The sequence below is a fragment of the Trachinotus anak genome, unplaced genomic scaffold (assembly GCF_046630095.1).
Source record: "Trachinotus anak isolate AG129_WGS33_773 ecotype Australia unplaced genomic scaffold, CSIRO_AGI_Tana_v1 ptg000025l, whole genome shotgun sequence".
Taxonomy (NCBI): Eukaryota; Metazoa; Chordata; class Actinopteri; order Carangiformes; family Carangidae; genus Trachinotus; species Trachinotus anak.
Window position 1 is genome coordinate 11,446,216 of NW_027273876.1, and position 24,223 is coordinate 11,470,438.

The window sequence follows — 24,223 nt, forward strand, 5'->3', positions numbered from 1 at the left end:
TGAATCGCATGGACTTGGTCCCATTACTATATCCCATCATCATAAATAGAAGCAGTATGATTTAATAAAAAACTTTGCTCCCATGGGAAGAGACCAACATTTCTCTACTAGTTCCCACGATGGGACATTTCAGAGGACACTGATGCAGACCAGACTTCAACTAACTACCATTTCCAACTACCAACTACCAATCTAACTACCAATTGGAGAACCCTTTCATCTCTGGTGTGAATCCTGCTGACACTAGCAAATATAACAAAATAAAGGGAAATAATAAAAAAAATAATGGGAAATATGTGCAATATTTTTGGCTGCTGTTGCTGTTGATTTTGAGACCAGCTGTCAAACTTGTATGCTGATATTCTGCAGTGGCCCTCAATCTCAACCAGAAACACCCAGGGGTACTCAAGGACATTTAAGGTTCCCATGGTTCAGGATTTATTGCAGTTTCCTCATCATTCAATCAAGGCATAACAGTAACGCTGTAGTTTAAAATGTAGTAATGTTTGCCAAAAGAAAAACAAAGAAGAAAACAAACAAAGAAAAATTGTGGCTCAAGGTCCCATTATTATTATTATTATTATTATTATTATTGTTTATTTATTAATTTATTTTACGGTCAACAGCGTGAAGCGTGATCGAACTTTTATTTTGAAAGGTCGATTTTTGACGTCACAGCAACCCGGAACTGCCGGGTGCACAACAAGGACAGCAGCAGCTGCGTGTTTCCGACATCTGTCAAAGCTGTAAGTCAGAAAGCGTCACACGGTTTTATTCATTTATAGATTTTTAATATGAACGGTTTCTGAAAGTCAAGCCTATAAAATACTTTGGTACTGTGTGTGTGTGTGTGTGTGTGTGTGTGTGTGTGTGTGTGTGTGTGTGTGTGTGTGTGTGTGTGTGTGTGAGAAGGGCATGGCAGGGGCGGCGGTGCTGGGGGCTCTCCGTGCCCCTCTCCTCCGGACGCTGGCCGTGGTGTCAGGCAGGTGCTCGGCCCCGGTGAAGTCCGTCCTGCCGCCGACCCCATGTGTGCTGTCCCCCCCGTGGAGGGCCTCCTCTGCCAGGACGCTGCAGCTCTGCTCCTCATTATGTGCCGGGCACAACAAGTGGTCAAAGGTGAAACACATTAAAGGACCCAAAGATGAGGCGAGGGGAAAGATGTTTGCGAAGTTTGGCATGATGATAAGAATAGCTGTGAAAGGTGAGGCTGGAGTGTTTTCTTTTTTACAATCGGGCTGTCTTTGTGTGGACTGTAGCTGATTTCATATTTGGTGTTGTCTGTAGAGGGTGGCCCTAACGCAGACCTGAATGTAAACTTAGCACACATACTGGAGCAGTGCAGGAACAAAAACATGCCCAAAGCATCCATAGAGGCTGCAATCAAGAGTGCGGTAAGTTGACAACACTGTCAGTTAAATAGGTGAAAAATTGAAGAAAAATAAAATGTCCTATTGAATTGTTGGTCCACCATACTGTAAGTGTAGAATTTTTAAGTCTCTGGACGGATGAAAACCATTCCTCCAAAAAAATGTAAATTATTTGCTGCACAAAATGCATTCACGCCCTCTCTCCTGGCTCTGCAGGAAAAGGCTAAACCGGCATCCCAGCACATGTTTGAAGCTCGGGGGCCTGGTGGATGTCTGCTGCTCATTGAGGTTCTCACTGACAACAACACCCGCAGCCACCAGGAAATTAAACGCCTGCTTAACAAGAACGGGTCAGGACCGGCTTATAATATCAGTCTGCTGTGACTGTATAGCTGAAATGAAAAAATCACAGATATTTCATGTGCTTTCACCACAATACTGATGGTTAGTCCTCAGTGTTGACGTGATCTGCTTGACATTCAAGATCACCAGGCTACCACCGTATCACGTGATCTGAAGGGAATACATGACAAGGTTTTTACGTCAATAATGCATATAAACATGACTGAGGAAAAAATACTAAAAAAACAAGATAGAAAAGGATCTGTCTGTCTGACTGTAGCTCTGCAGCTGCGTGTCTGTGTTTATCTTGAAAGTGCTAATTAAAGTGTACAAAAAGCAAATACACAAGATTTATGCCTTTGAAAATAAGTGATGTGTTCAAATAGGTTAACATGGGACTGTGTTGTGCTGATGGTGTAATTCTTCGCTCGTCCACAGAGGGATGCTGTCAGATGGAATCCGCCACAGCTTCACCAGGAGAGGGGTGGTGGCGATGGCGGGCAAGACCATCTCGACGGAGAAAGCTCTGGAGCTGGCCATTGAGGTGGGAGCCGAAGATGTCCAAGATAGTGAGGATGAGGAGGAGCAGCCTCTCATGCAGGTTAGACAAGGGGCATCTTCTCAAAGGAGAGCAGTAAAGACACATAGTACGAGGGGACATGTGTGGAGCCGTCTTGGTGGGCTCTGAAATTTAAATGTGAATAAAAATATGTGCCTGACTGTGCTACATCACAGAGATCCATTATATAATCCTGAGGAGACACAAACTAACATCTGTTGAATCCTCTAGACATGCATGATTTTGAAAATGTCAAACCCTTACTGCAGAAGTTTCCTAGTAAAAATAAATGTTACCTGTCTGTCCACCTGGGCCTCCCATCACTATTGCCACATAATTGTTATCAATAAAGTTTTGCAACAGTAACAGTGATATTTTCCACCGCAGACCACTAAGTAGACCAGTATATCAACCTCTTCCTCTTGCAGAATTAAATACTGTCATACAACCTTCTCACAGGTCCTACTCATTTAAAATTGCACCTCTATGTCAGGGGTTTAGACTGTTGACTGGGCCAAACAACCAATGATACATTATAACTGTAGATTTTAGGAAAAAATGATGGACATTTGTCTGTATTGTCTTGCAGTTAATAGAATAATTGAGCTTCGATGATACTGGAAAAAAAAACAATAAGTTGCAACCATGATTGAACTAACAGTTTGATCTGATCTCTCTTCAGTTTATTTGTGACACGATGGACGTGAATAAGGTTCGGGCCTCACTGGAGAAGCTGGGAATGCAGATCGCATCTTCTGGTGTTGAGTTTGTTCCCAACACCCGCTCATCTCTGGACCAGGACCAGCTGGATGCTGCTTCAACACTAATAGAGGCTCTCAGTGACTGTCCAGACGTAGTTCGAGTGTGGGACAATATCCAGGCTGACAGCTGAGTACGATCTCTGGACACTTGGTGGACACTGAATAGCATGTGGAGTATCTCATTTCACAGAGAAAAGATTTTGACCACCTTGTACATCAGTCGGTCCGGATACTACTGCTTGTCATGATATTATCAGGAACAGACATCACCAGTAAGAGAATTTGTGTGTTTTGGCCATTTTGATACTGTGTATAAGGGAAAAAGCCTTGAAGAGAAATTAAACTGTGGTCCCAGTGCGAATGTGAAGTGATGTTTTACCTTAAATATCTCCTATAGTCCAACTGAACTTTTCTACAAGCAGCCAGTAGAAGCCATAGATGGCATATAGAAGCCATCCCAGGGATACACCGCCACCACTGCCCTTCAGGATTTTCCCCAGAGTGGTTCATTTTAAGAGGCACAACTTGTGAAATATGTCTTAAAAAGCTGGGAAAAAGTGTTAGTAAGAGTCCCCTTTTTATTGGATACTCATTTATGAGATCCTAGAGGTAAGAAATGAAAATGCTCCATCAAAAGGACATTTTACATTTACCAGTTGAGGATGGAAACAATGCATTAACAAGGATTAAGTTAAAAGTTACATTTAAAGATCCCCTCCAGATGTTATGTCACATAAGTCTCTGCTGCAAAATTATTTTTTGTCTGGTATTGTTCCAAAAAAAAAGTTTGGTTACCTAGTTGAAAAGTATTAAGATTACCTGTACTCTTTCATCCTCATTGAACAATTATGCAATAATGTGTATTTATTACATTATTTAAAAAAATAAAACAAAAAAGAATACAGATGGCTGAAGGTTACTGCTGAAGGACATTTTGAGCCAATGTCATCACAGGTCATTACCCCCACATAATACTGTAGTGTCAACATTGCAGTCAATAAGATCCCACATTAACAGTATGGATGCAACATATTGAGCGGATGCTATACCTTTAGCCAGCTGATTTAGTTTTTGTGCACCACAGTGTCATGTATGTCACAGCCTCAGCTATATTTTAAATGTACACAACCAAACGGAACTACGTACAACAACACTAAAATCGTAATTTGATGTTAATGGGGAAGTCCAGTGTAATGGCTCTGAGCCCATTTGTTCTGTTTATCAATGCTCGTCATCGATTTTCCTGTCAGTTCCTCTCTGCTATAGCATAGCATTGATCGTTTTCCAGTGTTGGCAAATGTTGCACAGCAACATGCGAGCTGCAGGCCAGTCCTCTGCCCTGTGCCAGAGTGGAGGGTTCAACATCGACGTCTGCATCCGCACACTGAAAACCAGAAGTACACTGGTTTTACCTAAATATGAACCATGAAAGAGGAGAGTGAACGTTTTTGAACACACTTGTCCAAAAAAAGTGTTCACAAGGATGGAGATTTGAGTCATGGCTGCATAGTGGCCAAAGCCAAGGAGGATCTGATTTTCTGGTTTCAAATCAGGTGAGTTGTGTTTATTTTTTCCTCACTTAAAACTGAAAGATTGACCGGCTGGTGAGAGCACATTTTTCTCCTGCTACCTTCTCTGTACAGCTACACTTTGTGAGTCAAGTATTGAGATTATCCAGTATTTGAGGGCAGAGTTTTTTTGGGAGGGGCACAGCTAAACGGGCATTCTGGGAAATCAGAGCAGAGAGGAATTTGTTAAGGGGGTAGTGCAGAGTATTAAACGTCGCTGAGTAGTTCCCTTTTTTTTATTCATATTGATATTTTTGAGTAAAGATTTAGAATTTTAAAAAAAATGCTGAGGCAAAATTTGGATAAATTAAATTAAAGGAATCCACAGTGCAAGTCCAGTATAGTGAGAAAACTACATCATGAGAACAATCATGCAGCTAACAGTGTTAATGAATACTAGAACTGCAGTAACAGTCACAGTAAAACAAACGTCTTTCCAGGAAATTAAAGAAGCATGAAATAAGAGAAGAAACAGTAAAAAAAAAACCAAACATTGTTTAGGATCTCTTTGGCCTAAATATAAACACAATCCTGTTTTTCCAATCACCTGTCGGCCCACAGAGCTCCATGTCTGACTCAGACCTTATGAAGAGTGGGGGACCAGGCAACAGGGGCCCCGAATGCCGCTCGCCTCCAACTCCCAGGATGGAGCTACTCAGCCCTTCCAAGGTGAAGGACCGCTCTCAGAACGTCACAGAGAAGGTCACGCAGGTACGGGGGCCGAGAACCTCACATGGGCTCAGTCTCTGGCTGTGTGCATCAGTTTATATGCTTGAAGCGTGCAGCTGGCCTGACTGAGAGCCAGGAAGTCCCTACTTATTCACTACCAAATTCCAAGTGAAGGTCTGCAACTATATAGAAGGTCTGCAAATTTGAGACTTGCCAGGTTCAGTCTGTCATTTAAGAGCTCACATTAATCATGTTTTGATTTCTAAGAAATAAAGAGGCTTCCAGAAAGTTGCCATGATGGAAGATTGACGTTAATTAACCTGCTGGTGGAAAAATCAGTGGGTGGTTTGGTAGCTGAATGCTTTCCTCCTGGGTGTGAAAAACAAAGTTAGATTGAGCCACAGTTCAATTCAGGCCTGCTGTTGTTACTGCCGCAGCCCTGGGGCTCAGCATTCTGCATCACTGCCTCTGTGGGATGCTGAGTGGTGCTGTCCATTTAATAGTCTCTCTATATATATCTGTATAAACTATCTATGTATGTATCTGATCGATTTATCCATTTGTCTAAAAGGTCTGTGAGATTTATCAGGGCAGCAACTATTATTTTGATATTGGTCTAAAGAGAACAAGAAGGCAGTGTCGCCACGTGAACTCAGCCGTGTGATTGTGACGCCCAGTTCATCATTACAACCCTCCAGCCCACCAGCATCCTGTGCTCAGTCAGCTCTTGCGTGGTTGATTACAGCACACTGGTGCTGTAGCTTTGCCTGAGATTTTTTTTTTTTTTTTTTTTGTTCCAAGCTATCAGGAAATAATTGTATTATCTGGATGTAAGCTCGCACAAGTCTTGCCTCTGCTGAGAGTCACCAATGACAGAATGGTCAAGGATTTGTTGGACCTACAAGGTCGCAAAACCAGAGCACACAGCCTTCACCAAGAACTCGGTCACAACAGTACGTCTTCTAGAAAGGTCTGTTGTTTAGTATTAGTTCAGAAAGAAGGATAGTTTTTAAATTGATGGTGTTTGTTTCAGAGAATGTACTTGCTTGACTGTTTTCTTTTTTCATGCAATTTTGTTCATTTGCCTTCTGAGAGATTACATTTTTTACCCAAAATGCATTACAGCACTAAATAATGTACATTAGAAGTTTAGATTTCCCTATGAAAGATTGAAAGCTTATGCTCATATGTAGGAATCATTGTATACTGCTCTATTCTTTATGCTTAGGTACTTTCTCTGGAGTCTGATGTACTGCCTGAATACAAACTCCAGGTGCCTGAGACAACATGGTGGATCTTGCTTCACTACAGCCCCTTCAAGGCGTTTTGGGACTGGATAATTCTCCTCCTGGTCCTCTATACAGCTGTTTTCACTCCTTACTCAGCTGCCTTCCTCTTGGATGAACATAGGGATTTACATCAAAGGAGTTGTGGCTACACATGTAACCCTCTTAATGTGGCAGACCTTTTGGTGGATGTGCTGTTTATTGTGGATATAGTCATCAACCTTCGCACAACATACGTGGACCAGAATGACGAGGTGGTCACACAGCCGAGCCGGATAGCCAAGCACTATATCAAAGGCTGGTTCCCTATTGATCTGTTTGCAGCGATCCCTTTTGACCTCCTCATTTTCCGATCGGGCTCAGATGAGGTAAGAATTCTGCCTCCCAGAAAGCTTTTATTGTTTATAAGTTTTTCAGCGAAACCCAAATTAACATTGTTTGTAGTACTTCTACAATTACTTTGGCGGTAATCCTTCGAATAATTGTGCTGTCCACAAGTGTCTGAATTTTTAAAATGTTTTTTAACCAAGTTATCTAAAACTGCTATGAGTTGATTGACCATTTTCTTGCCTAACTTCTTCTTTCCTGTTGTTAATGAACACCAAAGATGGCAACTTTAACAAGCCTGTTGAAAACAGCCCGCCTGCTACGATTGGTCCGCGTGGCAAGAAAACTGGACCGGTACTCTGAATATGGAGCTGCAGTCCTCTTCCTACTCATGTGCACCTTTGTACTCATTGCCCATTGGCTAGCCTGCATTTGGTACGCCATTGGCTTTGTGGAGAGGCCGTACACGGAGACCGGTTGGCTGGACAACCTGGCTGAACAACTGGGCAAAGCGTACAATGATAGTGACTCCACCTCTGGTCCATCGGTCAAAGACAAGTATGTCACTGCGCTGTACTTCACCTTGAGCAGCTTGACGAGTGTGGGGTTTGGTAACGTTTCTCCAAACACCAACTCTGAGAAGATCTTCTCCATCTGCGTCATGGTCATTGGCTGTGAGTTGAATAACACTGTTAGGGACTGTATGAAAATTACTGGGCAGGGGATGTTTCACTTTAAAAAAAAAAAAAAAAGAAGATCTTTTTGGAAATGTCAGACTACCCTCTGACCTCTTCAGCAATAAGAAAAAATAAATAACTATCCCCCTTTCATACCCCCCATGCCTCTCTAATAATTTTTGTACAGTCCCTTAATATACAGAACATGAACTCTGCCTGTTTTCAGCAATTTTAACAAATATTACTATTGAACATAATCACAATATAATCACCCAGGTCCTATTGTTTGTCTTTGCTTCTGTCGCAGCTCTCATGTACGCCAGCATATTTGGGAACGTGTCTGCCATCATCCAGCGGCTGTACTCAGGTACAACCCGCTACCACACCCAGATGCTGCGAGTCAAAGAGTTCATTCGATTCCACCAAATCCCAGGTGGCCTGCGCCAAAGGCTGGAGGAGTACTTTCAGCATGCCTGGTCATACACAAATGGCATTGACATGAACGCTGTCAGTAAAACAGTGACAATACTTACTGCTATGACATCTCATGGTTGTTCACTATCCATGTTTTTTATGTTTTATCTAATCGCTGCTATTTCGATGGTTATGTCTTCCCATATTCAGGTGTTGAAGGGGTTCCCAGAGTCTTTGCAGGCTGATATCTGTTTGCATTTGAACAGATCTCTGCTACAGAACTGTAAGGCCTTCCGTGGAGGTAGTCAAGCCTGTCTGCGTGCCTTGGCTATGAGGTTCAAGACAGTCCACGCTCCTCCAGGAGATACTCTAATCCACTACGGAGACATCCTGGACTCTCTCTTCTTCATCTCTCGTGGTTCGATCCATGTCATCAGGGATGATGTGGTAGTAGCAATATTAGGTAACATATCCGATTGTAATGTAGCGTCTCAGAAATGCTCCAAAACCATCCTACAAAAACTTGAATAAAAGGATTCATGCTCTTGCAGAAAAGAATGACATCTTTGGCGAAGTTATCCACCTGTATGATGAGCCTGGGAAGTCCAATTCCGACGTGCACACCATCACCTACTGTGACCTGCACCGCATCCTGAGGGAGGACCTGCTGGAGGTCCTGGATATCTACCCTAGCTTTGCAGATAACTTCTGGAGGAACCTGGAGATGACCTTTGACCTGAGAGATGTGCGTTAGTAGTTCTTTAAAATTTCACAGCACGATATTCTGTGATTTTTTTCACAATGACTGCCTGTCTTTTTTTTTTCTTGTGTTCATCAGGTTGATCAAGTGCCACCAATAATAACAACTGATGACTCCGGTGACGACTGTGGATATCACCACAAGCCAAGACACAAAATCCACTCCCTGGACTGCCGAATTAGGCCAGGTGAGATGTGATGACATAGATTCAATACTTTTTAGATCCATCTTTTGATAAATGTGTGCATAGGAGGTGCTGAAAAGAAGCAATACTAATGCCCTAAGAACACGTCAGTGATCATTGTGTTCGGAGTGTTTTTAATTGGCTTTTATTGGAGCCATGCTGGGACAGTCTCTGGCTTTCTGACATCCTGAGTGGGATTAAGAGACACGTTGACAAAATACTGTAACTGAGTAACCTAAATGCTTTTCTGTAAACAGATGGGATAGATCATGAAGACTCATACCCCCTTCAGTCTTTCCGTCATCGTCACTCACCTCCCCAGGCCCACTGGGATGACCGCTGTAGCTGTGGATCCCCATGCTCCCAGTCCAGTGAGGACCTGGCTAAATCTCTTGCTCATGGTGCCAAAGTAGAGCTTTATCCTCTTGAGGATGCCACACAGGATTATTCCCCCTCTGTAGTGCAGCTGCTACCCCCGAGTGGCGCGTCAGTGGGGAGGGAAGCAGTGCTGGACAGAAGCCACCAAGGTAATTGTCCTTGTCCCAGCATTTTGAACAAACTATGATGGACTGCTGTTGTTGGTGTTGCGTTGTGGACTGAGGCTTGAAAGTTAAAGACACCCTGTGGAGTTTTCATTGGAAAAACACACAATTTTGGGGGTTTTTGTGTATCCAAGGGCCACACACACTTGTTCAATTCATTCCTTACCTCAAAACATTGCCCAACAGTACCACTAGCAGTCTAAAACTTCACAAGGTCCCTTTAATACTATGAATCTGTACTGCGTGCCTTTAACATATCGGGCATTTCCATTACTTTTTCCATAAAATTTCCACCAATTTCTTGTCTTTTTATTTTCCTCAGCTTCATCTTTGAATGTGCCGGTAATGTATCGGTACTGGCCGGACCGACAGTCACAACAGTTTTCCAGTCGCGCATGGCGATCTTCCTCTGTCCGTAACTCATACCACCCACCACCATTCACAGAAGAAAGGCCCAGTGAGCTAGAGTCTCGACTTGAGGTTTTACATTCACAGCTTAACAGGTGAAGTTTCTGGTACATTTTCCTCCTTAAGTGGTTTCATGTTTGGAAGCATCTACTAGTCAGGATATGACTAGAAGCAGCTAAGCTGGAGAGTGGAAACCTTGTCCAATTTCAGTAGAAGCATTCAATGTTCAAGCAGAGAAATGCAGGAAGGCTTATGACCATATTAATGAATCAGGACAACAGGGAAAACAAAGTGGTGCAAATACAGACAGGTGCAGAAAGAAACTGAGAAAGTGGTGCAGTAAGATTTATTAAAAGAGCATTCTGCCATTTAATTAAAATTGCTAGCCATGTGTCCTGAAATAATTATTTCACTTAATAGCTATTGCATATAAAAATTCTTCTGACTGTTTCTTAATTCCCTAGACTTGAGACTCGCATGACAGCCGACATCAACGTTATTCTCCAGCTTCTCCAGAGGCAGATCGCTCCTGTACCTCCAGCTTACAGCACTGTATCAGCCAGTACCCTCCCTTCTGACTCACCTGGCCTGTATGGGACTGGGACACCAGTGCTGCACAGCATGTACCCCATTTCTCCCATACAGATGGACAGCAGAGCACCCACACAGGTATGGACTGATACCAATAATACAGTGAAACTCTCAGTCACAGTTCACTAGAACAGAGATTCATTTCTCGCCTTTTACTAACAAAATAAAAGTTAAGAGGTGTGTGATTTCTTTACTGTAGAACTCAACTCAGACCGACCTTAAATTCACCAAGAAGTCTCAGGAGTCGCTGTCCAGCGGTATCCATGTGACCGTGGCATCGGACGACACCATGTTCATGACCGTCACCCCCGAAACTGAGACCCATACAGGGTTGACCCCACAGCTGCCCCAGCCGTCAGTGAAATCCTCCCTCATGGAGAACCCCAGGCTGTGCAGCAGCCTTAGCTACCCCTCACTGCCGGGGAACCTGGACGTTACCTCAGGACTGGCTGAGATCCAGAAACACCTGTCAGACCCTGTGCTGCCTGTCATCTGAACACCTTTTGGTGGCGACCTGTGGAAGGAGTCATATGACTAGTCCAAGAATCAGCTATCATTACACATTTGGACAGCAAGTAGTGTCTCAAAACCAGATCGTGGTGGCCTGCAAGGATTTCAGTCAGGATTACACTCAGTCAGTGATGATTACAATAGTTGTAACAGTGTGCGAATGATATTTTTGTGCACAGGAGTTTTTCTTTACGTCTCATAATCATATTTTACATCTTCTCGTTCCATCCCGGTTCGGTTTTGAGACCACCAGTTCTGTTCCATCCCTGTTCTGTCTTAATATTGATCCTGTTTAAAATAATTATTTCTCTTGCTGATCAGTACAGTCTGCCCATAGGCTACAGCCTGACTGATGATGCATTAGTGAGGCCCTCAGTGACAGTTAGCTGAGAGTAAAGTAAGAGTGCCAGCATCTGATAACAGTATGTGGGTTGATACTTTTTTCTTTTTCAACATAAATGCATCAAATAAACATTTTTGTTAGAAAAGAGGTTAGAAAAGAATTGTGACCAAGATATGTAGAGTGGGACACTTAACAGTTCAAAAACAAATTTGTCTGTGCGCTCTGAAGCACAAACTATGGACTGATTTTTTTCCCTAAGTTACCACAAACATATCTCTGGCATTTCTGTACAATACCTGGTTAATTACTGGCCAACATACAGAATGTGTCACTTCACTGGACCTCACTCACCTGTATTGATCTGGCTCCATTTTTTGAAAATGAACTGGTGATTTTTTTTTGTTTATGTTCAGAAAACAATTGCACATCACAGCCACAAACTGAAACAGTTGCAGCAAATATGACTCCTGTTCCCTCCAAAGGCTTGTGTTTCCCATCCAATCCTGATCCCAACATAACAACAGGCCTGACTGCATCCAGGATTCAGTGTCAGTTTGATCAGCTCTTTTCTCTGTAATTTACAGATCTTGGGGGATAAAGTCCAGGCAGTGTTTTACAGTTACTGGAAGAATACACTTTTTCAACCTATCATTTTTAACTGTAAATCTGTACTATAGATTCTTATCAATGTGCCACCTCACTGTGAGATAATTGTCTAAATATAAAACTTCTGTATAGTGATTTAAGCTGTGAGGGACTGTTTATTTCTGTATAAAACGAAACAATGTTGCTATTAATAAACTTACCGTTGCAGAAATGACAAAGAAATATGTATTATGGTCAGTTAATACTAGTTGCAGATATAAGTGATGTATCACAACTAAGATGTTTTTCATATCACAAATGATATTCAGTTGAATAAAATAAATATTTATATAAGTTAAAAAACAATTGAATACAGGAATCCACATTAACCACATTCAATCCACTTTTTAAAACATGGCTAAACTGCATTTTTGCTGCATCAAAAGGTGAATATGGATATGAATAAGGATGACGTAATGGCTTAAACTGCAAAACAAAATGCACACTGTAGCATAGAAAAACACGTTATTGACTAGCCTATTTGTTGATTAAACAACATGCTGAGACTTTGAAGGGTGCCGGACCTTGATTCGAGTATGTACACGACAACAGATTTAACAGTCCTTTACTTGAGACCTGGTTTTTGTACTCGTCTGGTGCTTGTTGGAGTTTTCTGATACAGGACGTCTTGGTATTACTGTATCACAAAGTTAAGCAGTAACATACTGTAGTTCTCATTCAGCTGATAAAGGCTTTACACACATCATCTGTATCAAAATGAAGCCAATACAAGCATTTGTCCTTAGTAAACAAAGAATTTCCCACAACAAACTCCTGTCAGCTTGTAAATCTCACTGAGAATGGTTTTGAGTTGTTTCATGCCTCGTTACTTCATGTCTGCAGCTCAGACTCTGAGGATTTCCAGGCAGTTGTTGTAGCAGATAGCGATCCAGTCGGGCTGGGTGGAGGCCCACTGTACGTTATTGATCTCTCCCTCGGCTGTGTAGGCCAGTATAGGGTCCTCGATGGCCCGCGGCATCTGCTGAATGTCCCAGATGAGAGCCTGGTGGTCGTCCGCTAGACAGAGATGAGGGGAAGAGGTTTGATTTGAATCGATTTATCTTATTCAGACAGGAAGAAAATCATGTTACTAAGCACCACATGTAACTGGCCTGATTCTGGTTAATGACTATTTTTCACCAGGTTTTCTTATTCAACAGGACATAAAAACATGTATTGCTTGTGAGTGAAATGAATTTTACTCAGCATTATGCATGTGACTGGGTTGTAGAGTTGTTTTGGTCAAAATGATCTTGTTATAGGATATTAACTTTAGGGATCCCCTTGGAAAATTGGTAGGCAGATCTTTGCTGAGTACCGTATTTTCCGGACTATAAGGCGCACTTAAAAGCCTTTAATTTTCTCAAAAAACGACAGTGCGCCTTATAATCCGGAGCGCCTTATATATGGATTAATTCTGGTTGTGCTGACTGACCTCGAAGCGATTTTGTGTGGTACATGGCGCTCACGGCGCTCTGTCAAAATGTTTTAGTACGACTTTGGTAAACTACAAAGCCGCACCGCTTGCAGTATTACGGCTATCGTAGTCAGGAGCGTCGCGGAGTAATACATACTGTGCTTCACCATAATATTACAGTGTGTGTGTATAAGGACCTATAAGGAGTTATTGTGAATACGCTAACGTTTGATTTAGCGGTATCAAACTGTGTTTTTTTTTACGTGTTACAACTGAACAATGTTGAGAGTTATTGTGAACGCGTTTAATAAAGTTTGACTTATCTGACAGTTTTGTTTCGCTTAATGCGCCTTATAGTCCGGTGCGCTTTATATATGAAAAAAGTTCGAAAATAGACCATTCATTGACAGTGCGCCTTATAATCCAGTGCGCCCTATAGTGCGGAAAATACGGTAATTATCTCAACATCAAACATGACTGATCAATTACTGTAATGAGCTGAATCAGATCCATCTCGTGATCCATTTTGGGAGTAGTAGATGTGACTCTGCCCTTTTGATTTTGTTGTGTGAGAAAGAACTTCTGCTTTTTCTCTTGTAAACTGATTTCATAAAAGTTTAATAATCTCTTCTGTTGTCAGCAGTGACAGTCTTCATGTCTGATGCTACAATTAACCTCGACTTGAATGAATTTATGGCCCCATAATCAGGATCTTACCACTTCTGTCTGAGACCTTTTTAGTAATAACATCTGGAGATGTTGTTGCAGTTTTACCTTCCAACTGTATCAATGATTAACATGCATTTACTGGCACAACGTCGGGATGAGTTCACATACTGTATGTGGCATAAGAAGGGCTCCCTCTTGTGCTCAGTGTCAGTTGCTGCAATAATGTGAAATCTGGTACTGAGATAATGTCTCAGTCTGCAGCAACTCCGACATACATTTTTAGGCACAGCCTTCAACCTCCAGACTGCAAACAAACTTCTGTGTGAATATTGCTGACTGTGTTTTCAGTCAAACCTGCATACCTGCTGTGCAGATGTGACAGGAGGAGTGTGGCGCCCAGGCTATGCCATTGACACAGGCCCTGTGGTTGTTAAGTCTGGCCACTGGAGTACAGGGCACGCGCACATCTAAGATCACCACCTGAGGGTATGGAAAAAGAAATGTACAGACATCAACGGGCAGCTAATGTAACGTCTATTTTCATTTTCAATAATATTCATTTCTGACTTAAACATTTAAGAAGTCCATCTAAAAAAAATTAATTTCACACAAAATTCTATAAGTACAATCATTGTTTGCTCTTTTGCTTGTGCAGTGCAAAGAATGATAAGCATAAATGGTGAGCACTCCTAACCTCCATGCTGTCCATCGCCATGGTGGCCAGGTAGTTGGGGTCCTGTTTGTTCCAGCAGAGGCGGAGCAGTGGGTGGTGCTGGGGATCTTCATAGATGATAGTGCTGTGTTCGAGGTGCCGGAGGTCGAACATGCGCACCGAGCCGTCAGCTCCCACCGAGGCAAACATATCCCTGCCGCCGCCCGCTCGGCTGAAGGAGATGTCATACACCTGCAACGCAGACAGACGGTGAGGTCTGATCAGTTAGGACTAGAGAGCAGTGAGGAGCGTTTCACATGAAAGATGGGTATCCAAGATTAATGTCTGTAAGTGTCATTTCATAATTCTTGAAAGTCTGATCCATTGTGTCATAACATTTACCTCTTTGTCATGGGCAATTAGCTGCGTCTTGACGTGACCTGACACTAAGTTGACCCTTCCCAGCACCTGTCCAGTCTCCAGCCCCCAGATTGTACAGGTGGTGTCAATACTGGAAGTGCCTGCACAGAAATTATACACACACCAAATATAAAAACAATGTAATCTTAGTGAAGCTCATCATTTTTCTAGTTTTCTATGTGGGATTTTACAATAAATTTTCCCTGAGGTAAAAATGAACTGAGCTCTTACCCAACAGGTTTGGATCCACCTCGTTCCAGTCGAAGGATGTGAGCGGCGCACAGAAGTCAGAGTTCTTGTTATTATTGAGCAAACACTCCAGACGGGTCTCTGTATCACTGACCTTTCCATAAAAAGACAAACTATTCTTAATATTTCTGCTCTTTCTGCTCATCCCCTTTTTAGACCATGTTACCAAAATGTCAAAGGAAAAAGAAAAAAAAAGGAGGACCTGACATGCCTCTGTACCATTTAACAACCAGTTTGAATTACATAGAGTTTAAATTGTGCATAGTATGTAATGCAATGCCTACTTTTCCCTGTGTGAAATGAGAACAGTAAGGCTGTGGGTTCAGGTCAGACTGGACTGGTCCTCACCCTCCAAATTCTCAGGTAGTCTCCGCTGGTGGCCAGCAGGTCAGGGAACGCTCCTTTGGTGTCGGGAATCCACATGATCTTGGTGGTGGGGTAGGGATGGTCGAAAGTGTTTCGGCACACAAACTCTGAGCTCTCCTCCTCCAGACCAACTATCTGCACCTGAAGAGACACAATAACAACTCACCTTGAGTGAGCCAGTGTAGTGTTACTTATCTGATCCGGGAACAGTACAGACAGTCAGTGGTGTGACAGGTGGTGATGATTCTAGGGATAAACATCTGAGGATAATCCAGTCAAGGATTTTTTTCCCAATATTTAATCTGATCACTTTCATTGTCATTTCATATTTTTCAAATCACCATGTGTCCAGTCTCCACTTATGCTGATAGCAGCTAAATCAATTAATAGATGTAGTTGCTTTTACAGGTGTGCTAATCAAAGTTCTGTGAACAGAAAATAAATCAATGACAATTTTAATAAGTGACCAAAAATATAATATATATATAATATAACCCTTGCCTTTTTACAGAGTACCTCCAATTGTACAGATGCAGACATCTTAACAGCACTGCTTTACTATAACCTGTCCTTACCTATATGTAATAATTAGCATTTTACTTATTAAGCACACTTATTTAGCATTTATAAACCATTTATCATATTTTTTTCACTGCTTATGAACGCCAAATAGAGCTTATTTCAAAATCAAAGTTACAAAATGCTTCACGCAGAGCATCTAATGAAGATCAACTAAATTTAAAATCATTGCATGTAGATATAAGAAAGCAGATAAGACCAATTCCAATAGTGTATGATAAAAGACATATTTTTGGCACTACAATGAAAAATACTTTTTCAAATGAGGACAAACTGCCCCCTACAATCATCACAAAATGTTTTATACATTCAGAGGTTGTGTGATATTAATGTCATGTCACGAAATGGACAGATGCTAACAGATTATTGCCTAAATTTAGCCTGATATATTTCACCAGTACCTATCAGTATATATCATATTATCATAGGCTTTCCATTAAACTGCATTGTGAACCGTGGGATTTGACATGGGGCCAGGAGCGGAGGGGCAAAAGAAAACTTAATATTGATTATAATTATCTATTTATCACCAGTGAAGTAAAACTCCTGCAGATATTGACAGTGAACCACTGCCCATGCCTGCCAGAAGCAGCAGCACAGGGCAGGATGTGTGCCTTGAAGTTACCTTGTTATTGTACTCCTCCACAAAGCTACCGAGCGCCAAGCGGAAGCGTTTGTCCGGTCGGACCGTCCAGTTCATGGCGTAAACTGTCCACGGAGCCTCGTGTTTGTAGATTTCTTTACGCTTACCGTGCAGCGACATCTCAAAAGATACTACAAATAACCTCTTGGCAAGAAGTAATTACCAGCAGGGAAGGAAGTCCCTGAACGCGTCGCGGCAACCGCCTACTTTACCAATGTAACTTATTGTCTCCGATAACGTTGTGTAATTTCTACTAAAGTGAGCTAACTGTTGAGAGCATGTGGTCGGGACGCTTGTAAGCCACACCTTACATAGAAAAAAATGTGTAAAAGGTGTGAAATGAACGGCTCACGGCTGCTGAGAGATGTTCATGATACGGCAGCAATGGCGGCGACCGGAGGACAGATGATGAGCGTCATCGAGCTGCTGCTGCCTTCAAGACGTGGCATGAATGTCGTAATTATTAGCACAGAGCACAAAAAAAAAAAAAAAACGGCCCAGCAAGTCGTTTTTGAAAAGATGTGGAGGTCGATATCTCGATTCTGGGAGATTTAAGGATCAGACAGGTCAACATAGAAATAATGTTGTAGGCCGTTCAATACCAAATAGACAAATAGCCAACATTATATATTTTATTAAAAAAAGACATCAGTTACCTTAATTCTTCTTTTCACTGTTTCTCACTGTTATTCCTTGCCATTTTCATCCAGCAGGCATATATATTTTATTATTTGTCATATTTTTTGATTTAATTGTTTGAAAAAGTTTTAGATTTGTATACAACTTCATAAAGGAGCGTTTACGAAGAAGCACATGAAGGCAGCACTCAAGATAATTTGGCCCTCACCTGAGAAGCTGTATGAAAAGCTCAACAAAGAGCTGCCAAACAAAAACATTTAGCATATTCTTTGGACAGAGTTGAGGTTCATTCATGTTTTTTGTCTTAATTGCGACTTACATCTATTTTTAATCCAGAAAAACAAATTTAGATCAACACTTGTCCCTTTCAGATGCTCTTTGGCTTGACAATTGACTTCCTTTCATACCTCCACTTATCACCGTGACTGCTCATTTGACTTCTGTTTAACTTAGTGCTTGGAGGTTTATTCATGGGCAGCAACAGTACATTTGTCGTAATAAACCCGAGCTTTGACACTTCATTTGCCTGTCATGTACAGAAATTTGACGTTACCACACACTTTGTGTTTTTTCCACCTGCTAACAACAACATCTGCATGTCCAGTGATCACACGGGGTTTTACAAATGAATTTCCACAGCACAATATTTGCATCACTTTTGATGAGCAGAAGTCAATGGATTTTTAGGGCATACGCTGAATGTCCCCGAGGTCTTAGTTGAAGGATATAGTTTGTGACAGATGCGTAGTAGACCTACAACTTTAATATTTGCTCTCTGTTGGCACCTTTTATGGTTTATAATTATCACTAAAAGCCTTATTCATTTTTCCTCCTCTTTTTTGGCCTGCAGTTGGATGGATTGACATTTTATATAGACATTCATGGACCCCAGATGATAAATCCTTCTGACTTTACTTTAACCTCTGAGTTTGACTCTAGCGCCACCAGCTGGTTGACATTTTTTGCTTTTAATTAAATGTCTGAACAGCTACTTCCTAGGATTCCCAAGAAACAGCTGTATTCAGATGCAGGGTGCCAAGAGGATGAATCGTGCTGGCTTCAGTGATGCTGACTACCTCCTCTTCTGCCACCAGCTGGTCATATTTTTCATTTACCCTGCAAGATATCTCGACAAGCTTGGCTGTCAACTCATTCTTTTGTCATTAGTGGAACAAAGGTCGGACAGACAAAAGTAGACATATGACAAAAGCCATAAAGATTTGGCGTAAACAACATTAAACCACACTGAACCTTTACTCACTGTCTTATTTAATATAGTAATTATCTCACTCCAGGAGAGGTCAAATGCAGTGTTTGTGCATTTGTCATATCCCTCACTATTACCCTTGTGGAATCTCCTGTGCTCTGTGGGTCTGCTCTTTTCCATAAATACTCTATATGCTTTGCAAAACTGCCACTGACACCAAGTCATAAATTTGACTGATGTGTTAACACAAATAAGTGTGGCAGCTTCCATGGACAGATAACACTTTTGTCATAAAGGCAACAAGATACAGTAGAACTGCAGCGCATACACAACAACAAAGCTTCATCAAAAGGTACGGTAGGTGTGTTTTTATTCATGCATCAACCAATGTGGAGTGAATTTCAAACTAATAAAGCAAACAAAGATACCATTTTCTTCAGGCTGTTGAAAAAATGTGTGAGGATTTTGACAGAATTACAGTTTTTCATGAGAGTATAGCCCGCTTGGTTCTTGCTTGTCACATTTCATGCCTGTGTGTTTTTGAATTTATTTTTCATGCTCTAAAGTAGTATGACTGTGTCTTTCAGGTCTTTTATCTGCTCCTCTGCTCGATAATGCCTCCTGAGATACATCCTCATTCCAACAGCTCTGCCACGTCTGGAACTGTGGGGTTAGTATTGAATTTTGACGGGTGTAAAGATCTTGAAGGGGGCAAGTATTTCTGGGCCTTTTGTACATTGCTGTGCTTTGTTCTTGGCTTTCCTGCCTCTATTGCCACCCTCTGGGAGATGTTTAAGGCGCACAGGAGTGGAAGTCCCTTCACGCCAAATCATTTTTTCATACTGAATCTCACTGCCATGGATGCTGGCTTCTTGGCCTTTATCCCACCTGGAATGTTGAATCATTTCATCTGGAAGAATTCGATCACTGAAGCGATTTGGAACTCTGTCTATGCCTTGAACACATGCGGGAGACCCCTCCTTATGGCTTGTGTCTGTCTGGACTGTTACCTGGCTGTGGTTCATCCAATCACCTACCGTAAGAGAAAAGGCCTGACTCCCAGGATCATCATGGTTGCCATTGTTTGGACTCTGACGGTAGCCAGTATGATTGCATACCATACTTTTCATGGGTTATACTTCACCATGTTTCCTGTTCTGCCATTTATAATAACTATTGTAATAACTGGTCTCTGTGATTCTTTCATTGTTCATACATTAATTAAGTCTGACCCCGGCAGAAATAACATTCACCCACAGAAGCAAAGAGCCATTCAGACCCTTATCAACAGCCTGGTCATAGCAGTCATCTCATACCTTCCTCCAGTACTTCTTTATACAATTGGCCTGCCTCTGATCAACAATAGCAGAATCTTCATGTGCACTGTTAGTATCCCAGTTACTGTTACTTCCACTTTGGGATCTACTGTCATGCCTATACTCTACCTAAATAATCTTGGGAAACTGGATCGTTTCAGGCTTGGATGTTGCAGGAAGTCTTAGTTTATGCCTCCTCTACTCATTTCTGCTTCTCCCTCATGCCAAATCTGATTTATTACCAGGGTAGTAACTACTTATCCTGGTGTCCATTCAAGTAAACATTACACCATAATGCAACACAATAATGTAAATCAAATTCAAAGACAAGAGGGAACAAGAAAATAACGTTAAAGACAACAAACAGTAAAACTAATGACAATGACAACAATGTACCCACACCATATCTAAACAGTAAACATGTGATACAACTCAAAAACAATAGTAGTACAACTAAAAAGCACATGTACTGTGACTAAAGGAAAAAAAAATGAATAAAATGAGGTTAAAACAATAGGTTCCTCATTTATGATCATATAGGTAGATATTAAATAGTAAGATAGTAAAGCATGTCCTATTTGTAGAGGGGCTGGTGTTCTGTGCCATTAGATATTTCTATAAATGAAATATTTTTTTATAAAACAAAGCAAAGAAATGAAATGACCAACCTAAGGTCATCCAGATCCTGGTAGAAGCTATCCCAAAAAAAAAAAAAAAAAGTAAACTTTTTTAATTTCCCCAAACTCTCAGAAGTTGAGTTTCAGTCAGCTCTGATATGTCTGAAAATAAAAATGACCACAGCTCTGTTCTCAAGAAGGCCACATTCCCAGCTCATGTTGTGCCCTATGCCTATTTAGATCATGGAAATTGTCATTTAAATGTCGCTTTGTGAGACTTTCCTAAATTTCAGTTATTTATTGTTATGTTGTTCTTGTATATTATTGCACTAATATTTTGTTTTGTTGTAAAATGACATAACTGTGGAATATAAACTAAGCAAAAACTTATATAACATAATCTGTATCTTAAGACTCTGCTTGTATGTTTTGGGACCTGTGTGCTTAATGTCAAGCTTGAAATTAGAAATAAATAATTGTGTTACAAAGTAAAAATTAACATTGTTGCACTCAGTTGTTTTTCTCATGGTCACTGAGTTCCTCCAAAGTGGAGAAGAGGTGAACACTGACGAACCCAGGTGAGGGAGTTCAGGTTGCTCCCATCATGCCTGTGGGGTGAGGTAACGTCTGGGAACTACTGAGGAAAATGGCATTTAGGCTGCTTTGTATATGTAGTTGTTATTGAAATATACTCAAGAATAATAGCAAGAAACAGAACACCTTTCATTTAAGAGTATTTTTATTCGAATATTGGAGTATTTTATTGAATACAGATTATATATCAGAGCAAACTGAACTATAAGCATTGCAGTCGAGAAGACATCGTGTTTCCATATACAATTTCCTATAATATATATTTTCAAAACGTCAGATTGACACAAATCTAATGAAATGTCCAATGAACAGGTCAGAAAAAGTCTTCATGTTATTACAAGCTCATCTACTGGATTATTTTACATTACAGATTTATGCGGGGTTCGTCCTCATGCACAATGCTCATGTTACAAATGTAAATAATGAAGGATGACGGATCATCTTTCATGACCGTTGTACTCACACAGGTGCGCAGGTATAAACAAACATTTGCATGCTGTGGTAGTGACTGTGAACGCTGAGAGCGGAAAATAATAAAAACACAGAACAAACGAGTGAAATGAAAATTAGTGTGTGAAATATGTTTATGATAAATAAATATGTGTGAGTGTGTGGGTACATTGTAGACGAATTAAACATACCTTTACTCTTACCAGTGTGGAATTAAGCTATGTTCACATCCCATTATTTACATCATCAGCTAAGTAGGTTCTGTCCTTATTTGTGCAATGAAATATATGTGTACATGGCAGATGGAAGGTGTAGGGCACTTCTACTGGAATGCAAAAAGCTATAACTCATAAATGGAAAAAACTCAATCACCAGATAAAAACAGCTCTGTTTGCTAGCAATTGATGCTCAAAATATGGACAACCAAGAACTAACTTTTTTTTTTCTTAAATGCTTAAATATGTGCCTCAGTACATTTTCTGCACTGTTACACCAAACAGCAGAGGCTCTTCAAACTCAAACCCAAATTACCCAAATAGAGCAGAGGCATGATAGCACTCCCTGCAGTCGGGGTTATCAGGATAGGTATTGCTAAAAAGCATTCATACTCTTTCTCATCACTGATAATCAAATGACCAAGGAGGTAGATCAGCACTGGAGGGACGTATGAGATAACGGTCATGACCATGCTGTTGGTGATGATCTGTAGAGCCTTCTTCTTCATGGGGTGCAGGTCTCCCCCTCCACGGTAGGACTTCCTCAGGGTCCTGAGGATGGAGGCATCACAGATGACAATGATGGGCAGCGCTATCACATACACAAACATGGCCCAGGCGCTGTGGTTCAGCTCACTAATGATGATGGACACGGTCCCTTGGACCATTGTGACGGTCCACACAGCAGCAGCCACGAGGAGCCGGGGAGTCAGACTCTTCCTTGTGCGGTAGGCGACAGGATGGACCACGGCCAGGTAGCAGTCCAGACAGATGCATGCCGTCAGGAGAGGTCGTCCAGCCAGGTTTAAAGAATACACAAAGTTGCTCAACATTTGAACTGAGCTGATGTGCCACAGCAGGAAGTTACACAGCCCAAACGGGACGAAAAACAAGAAGACTAAGTCCATGATGGTGAGGCTGATCATGAAGACATCGTTGGGCGTGATGGGGGTTCCAGCTTTGTGTTTCCCAAACAGTTTCCAGAGAACAGCAACACATGCAGGACATCCAACCAGAGAGATGAAAGCACTGAGAGACGCCCAGACTATAATACCTTCTATCTTGTCACCACAGTGTCCAAACATGTCCTCTGCAGGCTCAGTGAAGTTGAAGGTTAGATTCTGAGAGCGAAGATGCACATGAAGAAACATTTTTACCGGCAGTCACACCTTGATGAGTCTGCGATGACAGCGATCCGCGATTGCCTATACCTTGAAGATGTGCCCTTATTTTTGGATAAGACTAAGTAATGATGCGGTTGATTTGTGTCTCTTATGAAAATGCTGATTTGAATATGCAAGTGGTATTAAGGATCATCTTCCAGTCTTGGCCTGTACTGATGTTTTTATAAACAAGGAAGCTGATTCCAAGTATTGCAGGTTTGATTAGGTCATTGTAACTGGTTTACTCGCTAATGTTGTATATTCTGCTTGTCAGATTAAGCTTCCTCTGCTTCACGGCACAGTAAGAGGTCAGAGGTCAAGGGTTTGATCTCCATCTGACAGTAGAACAACACTGCTGTTATTCAACCTTTAATTAAGCATCTACTGCGCATTTAAGCGTTTCTGACAACTAGAAATCATTTTTATGTTTCTTAATTGTTTTCCCAATGATTTTATAATGGAAAACATAATCACTATCCAGACTATGCTCACCATACCCATCTTTAGCTTCAGTATGTTTAGATGGAAGATGTGTGATTTCTGCAACTTTAAAGTTACTTGAGGGGAAATAAAAGGGGAAAACTGGATGATGAGTTGTTAAATATCAGTTGCCTGCTAAGTGTAGCTTCATGTTTCACTCTCTTGTAGAGTGTTACATATTCTAATGAAGCAAACAACACATTTACAGTTTTTATATTGAACCGGCAGAAAAGGAAGAGGTGGTTAAAGGATGTGTGATTACTGAGTGTACAGCTGTTGCAAGATTTACTAAACACTAAGACATGGATCTCTCATCCTCCATCTTCTTGAGGAAAACACTGTAGTTGTAGTTCAAGTCATCATCACTGGGTGGCAGGAGTAGCTTGTAGAGCACAGTAACTCGCAGTTTTCACATGCCGAACACTAAACAGACCAAACTTCATACAAATTAGTCATTATTTTCCCTGAGTAGAAGTGAAGACAGGACTATCTGACAGTCTCAAGCCAATAAACAGTAACAGGGTTATTTCTGAGAGGTCATCACTGAGTAATGGGCTGATTTTTCTTACCGTTGAAAGATGTATCGGTGTAGAT

General features: G+C 41.3%; 4 protein-coding genes across 4 annotated transcripts; 2 read left to right on the forward strand and 2 right to left on the reverse strand.

Moving 5' to 3' along the window:
- The first annotated feature begins 679 nt into the window (after positions 1-679).
- taco1 (translational activator of mitochondrially encoded cytochrome c oxidase I) lies at positions 680-3,390 on the forward strand. The gene is made up of 6 exons (XM_071462638.1): positions 680-746; positions 913-1,201; positions 1,285-1,391; positions 1,584-1,717; positions 2,148-2,310; positions 2,951-3,390. The coding sequence occupies exons 2-6, from the start codon at positions 916-918 to the stop codon at positions 3,158-3,160; spliced, it is 900 nt and encodes a 299-aa protein (XP_071318739.1). The 5' UTR covers positions 680-746; positions 913-915; the 3' UTR covers positions 3,161-3,390.
- Positions 3,391-3,544: 154 nt separating this feature from the next.
- On the forward strand, positions 3,545-11,335 carry kcnh6b (potassium voltage-gated channel, subfamily H (eag-related), member 6b). Its single transcript, XM_071462632.1, has 12 exons — positions 3,545-4,582; positions 5,159-5,308; positions 6,495-6,920; positions 7,160-7,553; positions 7,864-8,063; positions 8,181-8,433; positions 8,522-8,715; positions 8,809-8,917; positions 9,172-9,441; positions 9,779-9,959; positions 10,329-10,533; positions 10,655-11,335. Exons 2-12 carry the CDS (start codon positions 5,165-5,167, stop codon positions 10,949-10,951), a joined length of 2,673 nt encoding a protein of 890 aa, XP_071318733.1. The 5' UTR covers positions 3,545-4,582; positions 5,159-5,164; the 3' UTR covers positions 10,952-11,335.
- Positions 11,329-17,342, reverse strand: LOC139608668 (DDB1- and CUL4-associated factor 7-like). Its single transcript, XM_071462637.1, has 7 exons — positions 16,931-17,342; positions 15,709-15,867; positions 15,343-15,454; positions 15,094-15,212; positions 14,734-14,943; positions 14,402-14,519; positions 11,329-12,970 (listed from the first exon to the last, which is right to left on the reverse strand). The coding sequence occupies exons 1-7, from the start codon at positions 17,066-17,068 to the stop codon at positions 12,798-12,800; spliced, it is 1,029 nt and encodes a 342-aa protein (XP_071318738.1). The 5' UTR covers positions 17,069-17,342; the 3' UTR covers positions 11,329-12,797.
- A 4,916-nt stretch (positions 17,343-22,258) lies between these two features.
- On the reverse strand, positions 22,259-23,650 carry LOC139609107 (G-protein coupled receptor 15-like). Its single transcript, XM_071463357.1, has 2 exons — positions 23,642-23,650; positions 22,259-23,107 (listed from the first exon to the last, which is right to left on the reverse strand). The coding sequence occupies exons 1-2, from the start codon at positions 23,648-23,650 to the stop codon at positions 22,259-22,261; spliced, it is 858 nt and encodes a 285-aa protein (XP_071319458.1).
- Positions 23,651-24,223: the final 573 nt, after the last annotated feature.

Coding starts and splice junctions, on each gene's coding strand:
- taco1 (XM_071462638.1), top strand. CDS start 916: ATGGCAGGGGCGGCGGTGCTGGGGGCTCTCCGTGCCCCTCTCCTCCGG. Junction 1,202..1,284: donor GATAAGAATAGCTGTGAAAG/GTGAGGCTGGAG, acceptor TGTTGTCTGTAG/AGGGTGGCCCTAACGCAGAC. Junction 1,392..1,583: donor AGGCTGCAATCAAGAGTGCG/GTAAGTTGACAA, acceptor CTGGCTCTGCAG/GAAAAGGCTAAACCGGCATC.
- kcnh6b (XM_071462632.1), top strand. CDS start 5,165: ATGTCTGACTCAGACCTTATGAAGAGTGGGGGACCAGGCAACAGGGGC. Junction 8,064..8,180: donor ATGGCATTGACATGAACGCT/GTCAGTAAAACA, acceptor TCCCATATTCAG/GTGTTGAAGGGGTTCCCAGA. Junction 10,534..10,654: donor ACAGCAGAGCACCCACACAG/GTATGGACTGAT, acceptor TCTTTACTGTAG/AACTCAACTCAGACCGACCT.
- LOC139608668 (XM_071462637.1), bottom strand. CDS start 17,068: ATGTCGCTGCACGGTAAGCGTAAAGAAATCTACAAACACGAGGCTCCG. Junction 15,455..15,708: donor ACTACCTGAGAATTTGGAGG/GTGAGGACCAGT, acceptor TTTTATGGAAAG/GTCAGTGATACAGAGACCCG. Junction 14,944..15,093: donor TAATTGCCCATGACAAAGAG/GTAAATGTTATG, acceptor TCTGCGTTGCAG/GTGTATGACATCTCCTTCAG.